The sequence below is a fragment of the Falco punctatus genome, assembly GCF_963210335.1.
Source record: "Falco punctatus genome assembly, chromosome: 3".
Classification (NCBI taxonomy): Eukaryota; Metazoa; Chordata; class Aves; order Falconiformes; family Falconidae; genus Falco; species Falco punctatus.
In genome coordinates, this window is record NC_137582.1 from 114,259,682 (window position 1) to 114,275,959 (window position 16,278).

The following is a 16,278-nucleotide window of genomic DNA, read 5'->3' on the forward strand; positions in this document are numbered from 1 at the left end:
AGACCGACAGCAGGGCTGCACTTGTGGGCTGTGTTGCTCCATTTTGGTAGAGACAAACCCCAGCTCTCACCTTCCCCAGGGTGAGGGGGCTTCATCAGGGATGGGATTGCCCTGAATTACCCCCGGGGCATGGCTGTGTGTGGGAAGGCAGCTGACCCCTGCAGCCAAAGCTACCACCCCTCCAGTGTGGCACAGGGTTAACACTTTTAGAAGAAATATTTTTCAGAGCCACAGACTGCTCCAAACCGGGGAATGATCTACAGTTCCTCCAAAGAGGGAACAAGATGGGAACCTCCCCAGAGGCAGCCAAAGGGCTCATCCTCAGGGGCAGCCTGAAATTTGGGAATGCCCTGAGCTGGATCCAGCCCCGAGCCCACAGCCCCCGCCGAGCAGCAGCCACCACCTCTGCCAGCATCTGTCCGGCTCCAGGGATGGAAAGCAGCCGCAGCACTGCTAGCCCTGCGCATCCCGCTGTGGCCCTGCTGCTGGCCCCTCCTGTGCCGAGGTCATACCTGGGTACTAATGACTGATCAGCAAAAACCCACCGTCCCTCAGGGCATTTTCAGGCTGGACCGATATTCAGCCCCTCTGCACAGCCTGCCTCGTTCAGGATCCAGCCTCGACCGTGCACCCTGCTACCCCCCTGCCCCTGATCATAACGTGGGTTTAATTAGCCGTCCCTCCCCAGACACTGCATACAGCCACCAAGAAATCAGTTAGAGGTGTATCTGTTGGAGCAGTGATGCTCCGCACTGGCAAACACCCTCGGCACCCAACCAGCGCCAGCCATGCTCCCTGCCCGGGGCTCAGGGTGGCAGGGGACCTTGCCAAGGCCACCTGGGGCGGCAGGGATGCACTGTGGGACCCACCTGCGCACTTGGTGCGGCTGATGAGGGGCGGACCCGGTTTGCCAGTGCCCCCCTCGCCGGGCCGGGTGAGCAGGACGCTGATCTCGTACTCCGTGTCTGGATCCAGGTGCCAGAGCTTGTAGGTCTGCATGTTGACAGCGTGGACCTCCGACCAGGGCCCCGAGGTCATGCGGTACTCGATCTCCTTGCGCACGATGGGGCCATCGCCGATGATAGAGTTGGTGTTGAGCTGAATGATGAGGTAAGTGGAGCCAGCCCGGAGCAGCTGGGGGGGTGCGATGGGTGTAGGGGGCTCTGGAAGAGAGCCAGAGAAGGGGTAGGTGGAGCATCCCCTTCCAGAAGAAGCTCTGCAGCATCCCCAAGGCCAACTCTGGCACAACCACAGGTACCACAACTTTATTTTGTTTTTTACTAGGTACAGCCAACACGGTCACATCTCTTCCCAAGCAAACCCACCACCTTTGTGCTGCAGGGCACACAACCAGCACAGATCCCCTGCCCCGACGACACAGGGACCAACACCGAAGTGTGGGAGGGCACCATCCCGCCTTTAAACTGCAGCGGCGCACGTGCCCTCCGTCGCTTTCAGTAAAGCTTTAAGAGCTGCCATAGGGTTTCATCTGATCAAACCTTAATTATCTTTCTAAGATACACTGCCCAGCGTGGCGCTGCACAATTTCACCATAATTAATTAACTCCCACCTACCGCAATCAAAAATAAATGATCTAAGTCCACCGGGAAAGGTAGTTTCCTGCTTTTATGGCGAACCATCTGCATGTAGCAACTTATTCACAGCGAGAAACCGCAATCCCACCACCCAAGTGTCCCACCTTCCTCTTCCTCTGCAAGCAGCGCAGCAGAAATAGCCCGTCCACAACCCAGGGACCTGGCGGGCAACAGCAAGTCACCCACCTTTCACGATGAGCTCGGCAAAGTTGGAGACACCAGAGCCACGGCTGGACTGGGTAACGCAGCGGTAGAGGTCCTGCTCCTCCTTGGACACCTCGTCCAGCTGGAAGGTGGCCAGGAAGCGTCGATGGCTGATGTGCTTCACGGAGGCGGCCGGGACCACCTCGCCGCTCTGCCTCTACCCCACGGGGAGAGACACAGATGTCACCAGGAGGCACAGCGTGACATCCGGAGCCACCAAACACATCCCCAAACGATATCTGCTTAAAAGGTGGGGGGGCTGCCCTCCCCCTCGCTGCCCAGCAGGGCTTTCTCCCAAAGGGCAGGCACCAAGGCGCTGCAGAAGTGATGCGTGGGCTTGACAGCGGAGATGCTGGTTTCACCCCCGCTGCTGCTCACCTGCATGAGGAACCGCTCGGCCTCAGCCGCCTTGCCGGCGGCCACGCACTGGAAGGTGGCATTCTGCCCCGCGTTGACCTCCACGTCGCCCAGGCGGGAGAAATGAGGCGCTTTGGCTGCCAAGGGATGCAAGAGGTAAGTGGCCGAGCTCTGAGTGGAGCAGCAGGAACATTGCTGCAAAAATCCCATCACAGCCCAAAAACCCACCCAAGATGCCAGGGCTGGAGCTGAGCTCTGGACGGGCTTGATCCCCATCCTCACAGCCCAGGTCGGAGTCAGGAATTTGCTCCTGTCCTCGTACAAGTGTCCCAGGGAGGGATGCAGCCCTCCCCCCTCCAGCATCCTGCAGTGCTGGTGCCAGAGAGGGCTGATGGAGGGGGGCAGGTCTCCTACCCCAGCCTGGAAGAAATAGGGGGTGAACCCCAACAGCCAACGTGCTCCGACAGCCTGGGATTCCAGATCCCCACCACCAGTCCAGGTGGCCCTTTCTGATGGGGACACTCAGGCCACATATTCAGTCCACACTTCTCCAAGGTCACATCAAAAAACTGAAGCAATGTTGGAGGTGGTAGCGATGGGGATGAAAAAAGGAGCCCTGGAGGAACTCGGGAGAAGGAGCTCCACCAGCCTTGGTGACAACAGGACACCCAGGTGCCACCAGGCTGCATCCCAGCATTAGCCCATCAGCTCTCCCCAGGACCATCCCAGTGGGCACCAGCTCCGAACACTGCTGCCCAGCCCACCCCCCACCGCCCACCCTCACGTCCCGTCCCCTGGCACTCACAGCACGGATAATTCAAGAGCAAAATGTCATCCAAGCCAAGATAACCCCTGCGCTCGCTGGAGACCATCGCCTCGAAGAGGACCTGCGGCACCAAACAGAGGGGTCACCCATTGCCAGGGGGGTCCACATCATTCATGCAAGGGGGGGGAGGGGGTTCTTCTGGGGCTCACCTGGTACTCGCTGGGCCAGAACAAGCTGACGGCCAACTCTGCCTGGTGCCACTGGCGGCCGTGGGAGCCCGAGGCATTCCAGACGGCACTGCCCACCGGGCCCCCCGTCACCCGGACGTAGGCGCTGAGGGTGCCAGGGCTGTGGCCGTCCCGGCTGTACATGAAGTAGCTGAACTGGAGACAGTGGGTGTCATTCTCACTCAGTGCCTGGAAGAGCAGGTGAGCTTTCTGGCCTGGGGCGTGCTGCGAGGAGTTCACCATCAGGTAGGAGCCTGCAGCGGGAGGGAGAAGGGAGGAAAGCGTGGAGCGATCCCCCTGTCCCACATTTCCTCAGCTACGCCAGCAGTGATGGAGAAGGCGGAGGATGTGGGACTGCAAAAATGTTCACGGCTCAGCAATGATGCTTGGGTCCCACTGGGTATGGGACATGCAGGACAGGAGCAAGGGACATGCAGGACAGGAGCAAGGGACCTGGGACGGAGTCAGCATCCAATGCCTCTTTGGGCAGCACCAGGACACTGAAACAGGACCTGGGCGCTGGAGGAGGAGGGAAGGATCAGACCCACTGCCTCCAGGATAAGCTGCCCCCCCCCAGGACGCCAAGGTCGGTAACCGCTTCGATGCCACCAGAGACCCTCCGCCTGCTTTGCTTTAATGCTCACAGCTTCGGCTGCGTCAATATTCCCCTCCCCAGCCGGGCCCCAGCCGTTTAATTTCCATTCCCATCACCTCGTATCATTTACCACACAGTTGTCGCCGAGTTTAAACTGTGCTCGGCAGGCACTCACCGGGGGAAAAGCGCTCATCGGCTTAACCGGCACCAGCACCGCAGCTCTCCGGGATGCTGGCCCCAGCCCCAGCTCCCCCCATGCCCCAGCCACCACTGGTACTCCACCTCCCATCACCCAAAATCACCAGCAGCAAAACCAGGAGTCCCGGTGTGTGCCCCAGTGCAACTCTAAGGCCGTACTTATGGGGCAGGCAGGATGAAAATCGAAAAGGGGATCCTAAAGGCAGCAGCCTTCCCTGCCCCACACCCTCCATCCCAGGCAGTCCAGAGGCAGGAGGGGGATGCAGGAGCCCCAGCAGTTCGTGGCAGCTCCCAGAGCCATCCGACGTGGCCGTGGGGCCAGGACACAGGGTGGATGAGAAGCTGCCCTGCCAAACGCTCCCCATCACCAAAGGCGAGGGGATTATTAATATCCCTTCAATTTTAATAATGGCAGAAGCTGTAAGTAACAAAGCTGGGCCATTTATTCAAGTCTGCCATTGTTTTCCTGACAGTAGGTGCTTAATTATTAATAGCTTTCACCACCGGTTAATTTAAACGAATTCACAAGCTTTCCTCCCAGTGAGCGGCACGGAGAAAAGCCTAATGAAGGCAGCAGGGGATCGTAGGGGACACCCATCCATCTCCCCCAGTGTCTGCAAGCTGCACCTAGTAGGACTTCAGAAGTGCCTGGGGAGACCCCGAAACCCCCAGGGGCTCACAGCATCACCTGGGGAGACACGGTACCAGGTACCGCACCACACCCTCCAGTGCATCCCTCAGGGATGGGAGCCAGAGCAGGGCAGAGAAATTACCGAAAAGCAAAATTTTCCCTGTGTTGCTGATCCATGTGTGCACTTGGCACCCCCAGCCCCTCTGGGCAGATACTCAGGGTGAAATAAAATGATAACGATTTATTTTCTCAGAGCCAAGCACAGCCACATTTCAGTGACAGAGGGAAAGGCACTCTGTCCACAGCTCTTCTGGCTGGGGTGGTTTTTTTCCCCTCTTGTTTCCCCCAGCAAAATTATTTCTGCACCAACAAGATCAGCTCCATTTGGTACGGATGACGGTGGCGTGGGGAGCAACTTCCGACCCACCCCGTGCCAGGGGACATCTCCCAAAAGCCACCTCCACCTGCTCCATCTGCCAGGCCCTCACTAACACACCCAGACCCTTCTTCCTCCCCTCCCTTTAAAAGCAAAAAGCCAGAGGACCAAAATAAAGAGATCAAGACTAAAATTAAGCCACTAACAAGTTATTTTAAAAGACTGAGAACATCCATTGAGGTCATCTGGGACCACAGACACGAACGGGTGGCAATCCATCTGTGCATCACTCAGCTGGCAGGGTTTTCCCCTCTTTATTTTCTTCCCAGTGCTACTGCAACAAAAAAAAAAAAAAAAACACCACAACCCAGGCTCCCACCATTTGCTTTTGTGCTAATTATATTTGTCCTCCTCCCTTGTAAATCACTGGTCCCAGCTTCAAAGTTGGGATTATTTATTTTTTTTAATGCAGGAGCAGCAGTGGTTCTTGCCCCTGGGGTGAGGTGCTGCACCCTGCATGGAAGCATCCCCTGGCATGGACAAGGTCCTGGGGCAGGCAGCTCACCCAATGCCCTCAGCAGCCCCTGGGTTTTTTTTTCTGCAGGGGCTGTTTTTGGTTTTCAGGGAGGTTTTTTGGGTTTGGTTTGGTTTGTTTTGGTTTGTTGTTTTTTTTTTAATGCAGCTCAATAAAATGGCAGCACAGCCCACCTGGCTGCTCCCACCAGCAGTACAGGGGCACAGAGAGCTCCAAGAGGCAGCAGCTGCCAAAATGGTGACAAGGGGGTGACTGCCACCTGTCACCCCCAAATGCAGTCCCCCCACAGGTCACCAACCTGCTCCCCCTGCTCTCTCGATGCGGCTGACTGCTGCCCAAGCACCCAGGGGGCAAGGGGGCTACACAGCCCCTCCTGGGGAGATGCAGCAAGGACTTGGGGGTCCCCCAGACCCCTTCCACTTACTCCCTGTTAATCCACCACTGCTGCCAGGATCTCCCCACAAGCCCCCACCCCACCAGGCGCTCAGCTTCCAGCGGGATCCAGCAGCTTCCCAGTCAGGGCAAGGGCAGAGCTGCAGCAAGAGCTGTGCAAATTGCCAAGTTCCAGTTTTTCAAGCTTAGCTTAACTCCTGCCCACAAAGCCAGAGATGGGGATGGAGAGGAGGGGGCACCTCAGCCCTGCCACATCCCAGAGCTGTAGGTGGGGGACAGGCAGGACCACTCCCAACAGCTGGGGGGTTGATGCACTATCACAGTTTATCAGCACAGCAAGGGTTATTTTTGAACCCTATCCATATGTTGGCATTACACAGCAAAAATCTGCTCCAAATATGCCGGGGAAAATAATTTCTGAACCTCCCACGAAACGGGAGCCTCAAACAGCCCCGGGGCATCCCCCAGTTCAGACTTCAAACCAAAGGACAGGATTCGGGCATACATCAATACCGTCCTTTGCTTGTTAAATCCTTCCTCTGATCCTCAATTTAAGGTCAGTTTGAATCAAGATGCTGGTCCAGGCGAGCTGTCACCCCCGCTTTGTCACGGCACACAGTAAGTCAGCCCCTCTCTGTCACGTCCCCCACAACATAATATAATTTAGCTTTCAGGTGGACTTTTAGACAAGAACCAAAGCGCTCTGTGGAGAGAAAGACTCAAAAAGTGCTAAATAATATTTCAATCAAATAGGAAAAGAGAAACAAGTTTTCAGAGATGTTCCTTAAGGAAAATAACATCAATTTGCTACGCAAAAGTCAACAATGAGTGTCGAGGTGCAAAATCAGCCCAGAGGGGCTGTGCACAGAAAGCCTTGCACCCCTCCCAGCAAGTCCTCATGCGAGGTCTCCAGCCAAATTTTTTCCACTTGTGGGATCACCAGCTCTTCATTGGGTTTCAAATAGGGTCTTCAAGGATAACTTGGCACCTCCGATAACTTTGGCCATGAATCAGAGATAAATGAGCTCCCAAGGATTTCCACCCCATCCCCCCCTGCCCCCACCCCCCACCCCCACCCCGGTTTCAGGCTGAAGCTCTGCTCGCCCACAGGGAAGGAGCAGCTCTCCCCATCAGGCTGCCCTTCCCCAGGGTCCCGCCTGCATCCCTCTGGGAAAAACCCAAACCAGCCCAGCAAGGAGGAGGGAAGAACCCAACATCCTCCTCGATCCCCTGTCTCATCAAGTTTTAGCTCCTCCAAAACCACGGAGAGATAAAAATAAAATTTAAAAAAAAGAAAAAAAAAAATCAAAGAGCTATTAAAAGGCAGCCAAAGGCAGGCAGGATGACAGGAGAAGGTGGCACCGCCAGCCAGGAGGTGCCAGGGGACCAAGTCTGAGCACCGCAGCATCTGCCTCCAGGAAAGCGCTTTGGAAGACTAAGCCCGACCGCGCCTCCTCCGACCGTATGCCCGTTTCTTCTCAACATGTCAGAGCCAGCACGGGAACCGGGTACCCGCTCCCCACCTCTGCGCCGAGCATCCCCCCAGGGAGCCCAAGCACCACCTGATCTGCCACCACCACAGGGTCCTTGGACAAACTGTAATCATTCCCCCAGGAGCCAAAAATTTAAGCATAATTTTTCATGGGTTTTATGGATACGCAGCAGAAGCTGGTTGGGAAGCAGTGCCAAAGCTATCAGCTGAAGGAGCAACTCCTCGGAGGAGATGGAGGGACATCAGAGCTCATCGGGGTGGGGGGGACATCGGCCCGGTCACTCCCCAGGGCATGGTGATGGGGCTGCGCCAGGAGCACGATGCTCCGTGCACAGAGAGAGGGAAGAGCCAAGCAGGGAACAGAAACTGATTCACAGAGGATTTTCTAATGTCACTGAGTTTGGAAAAAGAAAACACACATTCAAGGGAAAAAAAACCCCACCCACGGATATGCTGGCTTAGTATTTTCTAGCACAAGCTGAGAGGAGCGGAGGAGCCCGGGCGCTCCAGCCCCCAGGATGGGGATGCTGGGGGAGGGGGGGTGGGCCAGGAGGGCACGCAGCCTCCATGGGCAGCTTTTCCCACAGTTTCTCACAACCCAGCTCATCTCCTTTGAACTTCCAACCAGCAGCAAAAAGAGATGCCTGCACCTCATCCAGGGAGATGTTCCACAGGGCACCCTTGACCTCTAAGGGGCACCCTGCATCTCTGCAGGGGTGAGGAGAGGGACCCAGCCTCAGCTCTGCCCCGTGCTCCAGCCAAAACCATACAGGGCTTAACCTAGACACCCCGTTTTCTTTTGAGGTTCATGAAGTAACCCCAACCTGCAACGCCAAGAGCTCAAAAAAAAATCCGATTTCACTCCCGTGCCCCATCCCCACCTGGCGCCCCCCCCCAACACCTGGCCCTCTGCTCCTCAAAGGGCATCCAGCCCATCCTCAAAGGGCAGGATCTAGCCGCATCCTGCGAGCCCTGCGGGTGCCAGCAATGCCAGGTGCTGCAGAGCACAGCACGCTGTCCCTCCTCGCCCCAGCTCCAAACAGCAGGGCTTCTAGATATTGCAGAGCCCCTGAAGGCAGGTACAGACCAGCCTGGCACATAGAAGTGATGCTTGGGGGAAAGCAGGAGGAAAGTGCACCCAAAACATCTAGGGAGAATTATTTTGGTGCGGGCACAGGGATGGTGCAGCCTCATCCCTGCCTCCCTGCAACTGCTCCTTTAAAAGAGAACAAAAAATAGTTGGAGGGGGAAAAAATAAATAAATCACAATTGCAACACGGGAAAGACCCATCCATTGTCTTTTGGTGAAAGGGAGACTAGTCAAGAAGGGAAGAGAGAGGGGGGGAAAGAAAGACCCAAACCAAAGAAAGCAAAAAGAAAGAGGGATGGAAAGGTAGAGGCAGGTGGCCCGCAGCCAGCATCCGCTCCAATAAATCCTATGCTCCTTGAAACTGGCTGATCTCCAATAAAAACTCATTTTAATCTAAGACCACGAGACTTCTTTGGAAAGTGCTCCCTGGAGAGGCCCCGGTGCTGCGAAATACTCTTCATCCACCAAGCTGCTGGGGGGGACCAAGAGGGGCAGTGAGGCTGCAGGAGCCGCGTGCGCAGCTCCCCCTGCACGCCAAGGCACAACGACACAGAGCTGGGGTCCCTGCACCCGCTGGGTGCCCCAAGACCACAAGCAAACGGTACCTACCTGGTACTGGGGGAGCCCCCAGCCGTGGGGACGAACGCCCCTTCAATCAGCACTGGGGACTGGTGCCCTTCCTAGGGACCGGACCCAGTGATGCTCCGTGCCCACACCTCAGCCTCACAGTGCCCAGCCTGGGACACTTGCATCCCCCTCCCCATTCAACTTTGGAGTTTTAAACTCTTTGCATTCATTTAAGCCCCCATCTCTCACTAACCAACCGTTATTTCCTCAAGCAGTGCGAGCAGCCCCATTCCACCCAACCCCTTCAGCCCCTGCAAGCCCCCAGGCTTTAAACTCTGGCTGTTCACTGCAGATATTTTAATCACAGCTGAAAACCAAGCAGAAAACCCAACTAATTACAGGTTTAAGACTCCCCATCATGAGCCACCTCAATCCCCAGCTCTGCTTCCCTCCTCACTGCCCTGGGAAACCCCCCTCAGGACACACACAAATTAGGATAATTCAGTTTAAAGCAATTATTTGGAATATCATCAAGGGAGGAACTGGGATCTGTCAGCAGTCCTACAGGCAGGCTAAGGGTTGTTTGCCCTCACCCAGCACCCAGGATGTGCCAGCAGGGACGGGAAAGGAAGGAAAAGGTGATGGGAAGAGGAGAAAGTAAAGGAAGAGGAGGGTTAGCAGAGGGGAAAAGCCAAACTAAGCCTTGGCACGAACAAGGCACAAGATAAACAGCTGGAGGCAGACTGATGGAGCAGTAAAGAGTTTTCTATAAGGCAGTTAATGTTTTAATAAAAAAAGTCATTTTTACTATTGAGCTCTAAAATCAGCTCTCTTCTCCTGCTCTTCTTCAGCATAGGACCTGACCTCCAGGCTGGGCAGGAGCCTGAGCACCAGCACCAGACAGGAGCCAGCAGTCCCCGAAACATGGAGCATCTCGAGCCCCCCGCATCTTGCCGAGCAGATGGGCACAGGGACAACTCGAGGGGGTCACAGCAGGACACAGTCCGGAGCTGGGAGCAAGCAAAGCCCCCAAATGCCACCCAGGCACAGTGCCCATGCCAGCCTGCTGGGAGAGGGGCAGCCCCCCACAGCTGCCCGGCTGGCCATGCTCCCCCAGCCTGGCCACCAGAGAGAAGCTGGACCCAGAAAATAACAAAAGCTGGTTTTAAAGCAATGAGATAAAGAAGCCCATTTGCATTTTTTTACAGTTCCTCAGACTTCGGAGATGCCTCCAACTCACAGCCACAAGCCCTTCCCCACACTCCCATGAGCCAGAAACACATTTTTCCCCCCTTTTCCACATTTCCTAGGGATGAGAATTTCTCATGAACCTGCAAAAGCAGCAGGAGCCGACACGCCAGCGGGGAGAGAGCAGGCAGTGGCTGCCGACCCCAGGCAGGGAGAGCGGCTCTGAAGGTGCCCCTTTACAACGGGATCTGGGTGCATCCCAGCTGGCAGCAGCCACAGATGCCGCGCTCAACGCCAGATGGGGAATTTGGCATCACCGGAGATGCTGCCGATACCCACGGGAAGCGTAGCAGCAGCTTGGGCAGCTTTCCATCCCGCTGCTGCGGGCAGGGGGATGCCAGGGTGCTGCGGACATCCCACACACAGCCCCTGGCCAGCCCCCGGACCAGGGCTGGGGGTGCCTGGGCTGAGGGCAGCAAACGCAGCGATGGCAGAGGTCATGTACAGAGGGAGCAAAGCCGGAAATCTTGACTTTCCGCCCCAAAAACACATGCCTGGACCGTATGCAGGCTCCCTCACCTCAGGGTGGGCTGGGGGTGCCAGGGGGTTACACCCCGCCAAGGCAGCAACACTGGGCTCAGAAGTACCCAGAGCCATTCAATGTCCCTGTCACTGCTGTGCCGTTAAAAACCCTTCTCCCCTCAGCGGCAGCAGGGTCCGACATCCCCCGTGCCCAAGCAATGCCCTCCCCAGGGCCATGCAGCATCTGCCTCATCGCGCTGAGGACTGACAGCTCATCACACACAGCAGCACCCTGCCCCTGCGTCTGAGGACAAATCAAGCCTAAAGCATTGCAGGAATTAAAACCAGGAGAAGCCACCTAGTCCAGCTCCAGGGTCCAGGACTGAGGGGTGGGTTGGGGGCACTAGGGGGATGCAGGGTGACGAGCATGGCCCTGCTGGGGACCAGGACTCACCGTGAGGCAGGTCAGCTGTCAGGTGCGGCATCATATAGCTGCGGACGAGCTCCCACCCAAAGTCATCATCCTCACCCTGGCTGTACTCGCACTGGCTCGGGTCGCCGTCCTCCTCAAAGGTGCAGCCGGCTGCAGAGAGAGAGACCCATCAGCCCCCGCTGAGACCCCCTTAGAGCAGCTGGTCCCTCCCTGAGAGCCATGCCAGGATGGTGTGCTGCACCCCACAACACAGGGGGACCCCAGGCAGCCCCCCATGTGCACCCATGAGCAAGGTATGACCCCACCTGCTGCTAATCCCCCACCTCTCCCATCCAGCTCCTCCACCAGTGAAATGAGCTGACAGGTCTCAGCCACGGGAGCAGGATGCAGCTCCCAGCTTTGCTTCCCAGCGGTCAGTCACCAAATAACGTGACTCTCCCAAAAAACAGGCACTCCACATAAGGATTCGCAAAACCCCGGGGGCTCCTGCAAAGGTCCTGCTTTGACCTCAGCCCTTCGTTTGCCTGCACCGGGGTTTGACCTTGAGCTCCTGGGGGTCTGCCCGTTGCCCGACACGACAGCAGCAGGTCCCAGGAGGGCCTTCAACATCCCACAGCACCCACACCCCTGGAACAGCATCACCGAGTCCGTGTTGTCGTCGTCCCCCGTCCCCCCCCCCAGCTGCGGGCTGGCACTTCTGAGCCCTCTCATTTATCTGTCGGGGCTTTGGGGTTGGTTTTTATCCTTTGTATCCTCCCCGGTCTGCAAGGTGCTCAGCTCAGCGCGGAGATTCGGAATAAACGCCAAGCCACTTGTCCCCACGTGTACCCAGGTGACACGGAGATGCCAGCCAGCCCCCCAGCCCCCCAAACCCCGGAGCTCTGGGGCTGGCTTTGCCCACGGGGCCGCTCCCAGCCCTTCATTAACACTGACCTATTGTTCCCTTAAACCCACAGATTACACCAGGACCAGAGCACCGGCGCTAATTAATACGAGCCCCTGGACTGACAAGGGCAGGCACGTTAAGAAAGCCCTGAGCTAGCAGAACGAACAAAGGCAAATATCCCCTAATGGGCCAGCATGAAAGCAGAGCCGGGCCAGGGGATTATTTCTTCTGGGTTTTTTCCTATTTTATCCCCAAATTACAGCAGTAATTCCCCCACCACCCGGGGATTTGCCTGTTAATGGCCTCGCTGCTGCCGCACGGGTTGTGCTTCCCAGTGCCGGGGGATGCTTGGGCACATCGCTTATGCAAACACGAATCCAAACACTGGAAAAAATCCTCTAAAATGCCCAGAAAATGACGATTGCCAACTCTTTCACACGTAAGAGCGTATTTGAGGCTTTCCCCCGGTTTACACTCATTTTTTAAAGCACGAGGGCACATTCCAGCTCCATCACCAAGCTGGTGGGTTTTTTCCCCCCCTCCCCTCTCAGAACCACAAGAAACTTCTTTTTAAATAACTTAAAGCTAATTCTCTCATATTCATATGCCTGGAGGCACCGAGACCTCACAGCTTGCTTAAAATCCTTCCCGAAATGGAGCGTCTGCCCAGCCCACGTGCGGATGTGCCCCCGCGCCGCAGACATGGTGCTCAGCGCCTCCAGCTCTCCCCACGGGACACAGCAGATTTTTAAGAGTCTGAAATTTGACTGCGCTTTCTAATGGGAGAAAAAGTACAAATCTGTCAAAAATTTCCAGGAAGGAAAGAAAATAAAAAAAGCCAAAATAAAACAGTGTCAGAAACTAAGTGCCAAGTGATTTTAAGAAAAAAAAAAAAGCACTCAAGTGTTTCTTTCCAAGATCTGCTGAAATGGGATATATTCTGGGAGGAAGAAATTTGTTCTTGGGGCTTTTTTTTTTGTCTGAGAAACGAAAGTGGAGGCAATTGGCGTTTCAGGCTGGCAGAGCCCCATTTCCCAGGGAAAAGCGATCCCTCCACCCCCAATAAACTATTCCCAGACACACTGGGGGAGACATAACCCCCTCCTCCTAGGCCAGACCCCCACCACCCGCATCCCACTGCCACCCCCAGCGCAGCCATTGGCACCAACCCACCCTGTGCCTCCGTTTCCCCACTACTCCATCACCACAAGGCTGGATCCTTGGCCACCTGCAAGACGATGCCCAGGCTCCAGAAGCTTAAAATGCAATTACACAGAGCAGATATTTTGCTGGCAGAAGCACAGCTGGCCAAGCCGATCCATCTCCCTCCTCAGACAGGTTTATTGTTATAGCTTTTCCCTGCACGAGCCTTCCCTCCCATCCGCGGCGCAGAATGAAGGAGGCTCGACTGGCCACTCCACCTCACTGACAAATTTGTCTATGATTTGCATACACCGGGAAAAAATAAAAAGGGTTTTGCAGAGCCTCAGTTTCCATGAGCTATGGGATGTTTTGGCACCATTTCTCCCCACCCAAGGGCGGGGCTAGGGAGAAGCTTGACCTCCAGTCCCTTCTCCCTCCCCATCACAAGACTAAATGGGGCATAAAAATTAACACCTGAGCAATTAAACGTCAACATCCCAGCTCCAGAAGCAGTGGCTGTGGGTGCCCCGTCAGCCAAGGAAAGTCAGAGGGGGTTTCAAAAAAAAATAATTAAGGTTTCATCAAAATGTTTGCAAGGAGGGCAGAGAGACTGCAACCTGAAATACCCATCTGCAACAAGAGGGATGGTTGTATCCATCGTAAGGGCTAACAGCAGTGGGACAGGGTCTGGGGAAGCCAGCCAGGGCTGGATGCACCCTAAAAGTCACCAGGCAGAAACAAGGAGACCCCAGTTCCCAGCCCCTGCACTGGCTCAGGGCCAGGGTAACAGCAGCTCCGGGTGGTGAGATGAAGGCAGTGAGCGCGGGAGGTGCAATATGAATGCAAGAGGCTAAAAATACTGTTGGGGGCATGACTGTCTGCTCCCCGGGGGTGTGATGCATCCAAGATGATGCCTGAACACCCTGAAGTCACCTAACACACACCCCACACACACCCCCCAAACCCTGCCCCAACTCACGACCTGCATCCCGTGCCAAGGACAAGACATCGCCTATTAAACACCCCACACAAAACCCCCATGGCACCGTCACGCACCCAGACACAGGGGAGAAAGATGAGTGCTAACACGGGTTAAACACCAGATGGATTGACATTTTAAGAAAAGGAAAGAAAAAAAGATGTGGTTCAAAGGATTTGCCAGAGACATGGCTACCAGTGATGCTCAGCATCCTCCCCGGGTACCACTGCCAGCTCCGTGGTGCCAAAGCATACCCAAGCAGAAGGGAGCAGAGGGGCAAGTGCTATCACAGGGGTTAAACACCAGATGGACCAAAATTTTTAAGAAAAAAAAAAAAAAAAAGAGGTGGCATGAGGGGTTTGCTAGGGAGACTGGTACCAGTGCTGCTCAGCATCCCTCCCCGGTACCGCTGCAGCACCAGGGCATGCCTGGGCAGAGTGGAACTGAGGCATGAGCAGTAATATGGGAGTTAAACATCAGATGGACCAATTTTATTTTAAAAAAAAAAAAGAAAAAGAAATGGTGGCTTAACGGATTCACCAGCAACACAAGTACTGGTGCTGCTCAGCATCCCCTGTGTATGCTGCCACCCAGCATTCCCCTCCCCAGGGATGGAAAGGAGGAAGCTGGGGAAGGGGAGAAAAGGAATGAAGGATTTGCAGAGGGAGTAAAAGAAAGTCCAAACAACAGAGTACAATGGACAGCATCCAATTAAATCTCCGTGACCACTGAGGAATATGATCACCCACTCACCAGCCCGCCTGGCGCTCTTTCATCCACCAAGTCCACGCTCCTCTCGCTTCAAAGTTAGTTACACACTTAAACCTTTTCTGTTTAACCTCCTGCACCATGGGACATGCTCCACAGGCTTCTTTTTTTCTTTTATCAAGCAGCCTTGAAAAGGCTCCTGTGCAATAGGGTGGCCCGGCACCATCCATGATGGGACCGCAAGCTCCTGTATCCCAACGAGGGTACAGCCACACCACCTAGACCCTTTGAGGCATCATCTGATGGGGATGCTACACAAATAACATACCAAGCAGTGGAAAAGCTTTATAAAAAGAGTTTATACCCAAACTTCAGCAAGCGCAGGCTCCCCAGAGTAACAAAACTCAGGGTGGGTGCTCCAGACTCCCAGTCCAGGAAGAAGCAAAGCCTATCGATGGGAAAAAGCCCCTTTTGCTCCTGTCCTGGCTCAGCCAGGACTGCATTAGTCCGACAGTCATCTCTGGGGTGCAGCATCTTGGGGGCACAAGCCCACAGCACCCCATGCTGCAGGGCACAGGCACCAGCTGGCAAAGCTAACACAGGTGACCTTTCAGAGTCAGGATTAAATTTTTATCCATGGCCTTTTCCAGCAGCTCCTGCCCAACATCCCAGGTAATTGCCAGCAAGAAATCAAAAGGATTCAGGTACCTGCAGGACACACCGTGCATTGCCCCAGCAGCCAAGTGGTTGCATGCAAACACCCTGCACAGCAGAACAGGGCTACGACCCATCTTCACCATCATCCGAACACACTGAGATGTGGCAGGGGGTGAGCAGAGCTCCTTTGTCTCCCAAATCCAGAGCTCCCACTGCTTCCTGGGAACATGGATGGAGCCGGAGGCTATGCAAAGTCACACAGCCCTGGACTATCATACCCAAGACCTCTTAAACACATAGGAGAAAGATGCTCTTTTTCTGCACCAAAGGATCAAGTTCTTTTTACAGGATAAATGGTCAATGCCGCCACTGCCAATGGGGAAACTGAGGCATGCAGCTGATTTGGCAAAGTCCCGTAACACCAGCAGTCCAGCATCATCCCCCAGGGATGTGGAAAGCGATAGGATGCAGAATCCTGCTCCAGCGGGTGCCGGCAAGATGCCATCCCTTCCCCGACACCCCCCCCCACAGCCGAGCCAGCCTCCCACCTCCCAGATCCCTGTTGCTATTTAAAGGCAATTTCCTTGGCACGCTCCTACAGGAACATGTCCTGGGAAGGAAACGTTGGGAGCGGTTTTCCTCTGGGCACCAGCAGACACGGGGGATAGGGAACACATACTGCAGTTCATCTAAAATTAGATACCCTTCTTATCCAGCAAGGTCTCGTATGTACCA

General features: G+C 55.3%; 1 protein-coding gene across 4 annotated transcripts in view; it reads right to left on the minus strand.

Annotated features, from left to right (window-relative positions):
• PTPRU (protein tyrosine phosphatase receptor type U) overlaps nt 1-16,278 on the minus strand; it is a 71,026-nt gene that overhangs the window by 42,126 nt on the left and 12,622 nt on the right. For all 4 annotated transcript variants that reach the window (XM_080377913.1, XM_080377912.1, XM_080377915.1 and 1 more), the window contains exons 2-7: nt 11,192-11,320; nt 3,133-3,404; nt 2,963-3,044; nt 2,179-2,294; nt 1,783-1,957; nt 870-1,163 (exon numbers count right to left, since the gene is read on the minus strand). In XM_080377913.1, the coding sequence (XP_080234039.1) occupies nt 870-1,163; nt 1,783-1,957; nt 2,179-2,294; nt 2,963-3,044; nt 3,133-3,404; nt 11,192-11,320 (1,068 nt within the window). The remainder of the gene's footprint in view (nt 1-869; nt 1,164-1,782; nt 1,958-2,178; nt 2,295-2,962; nt 3,045-3,132; nt 3,405-11,191; nt 11,321-16,278) is intronic.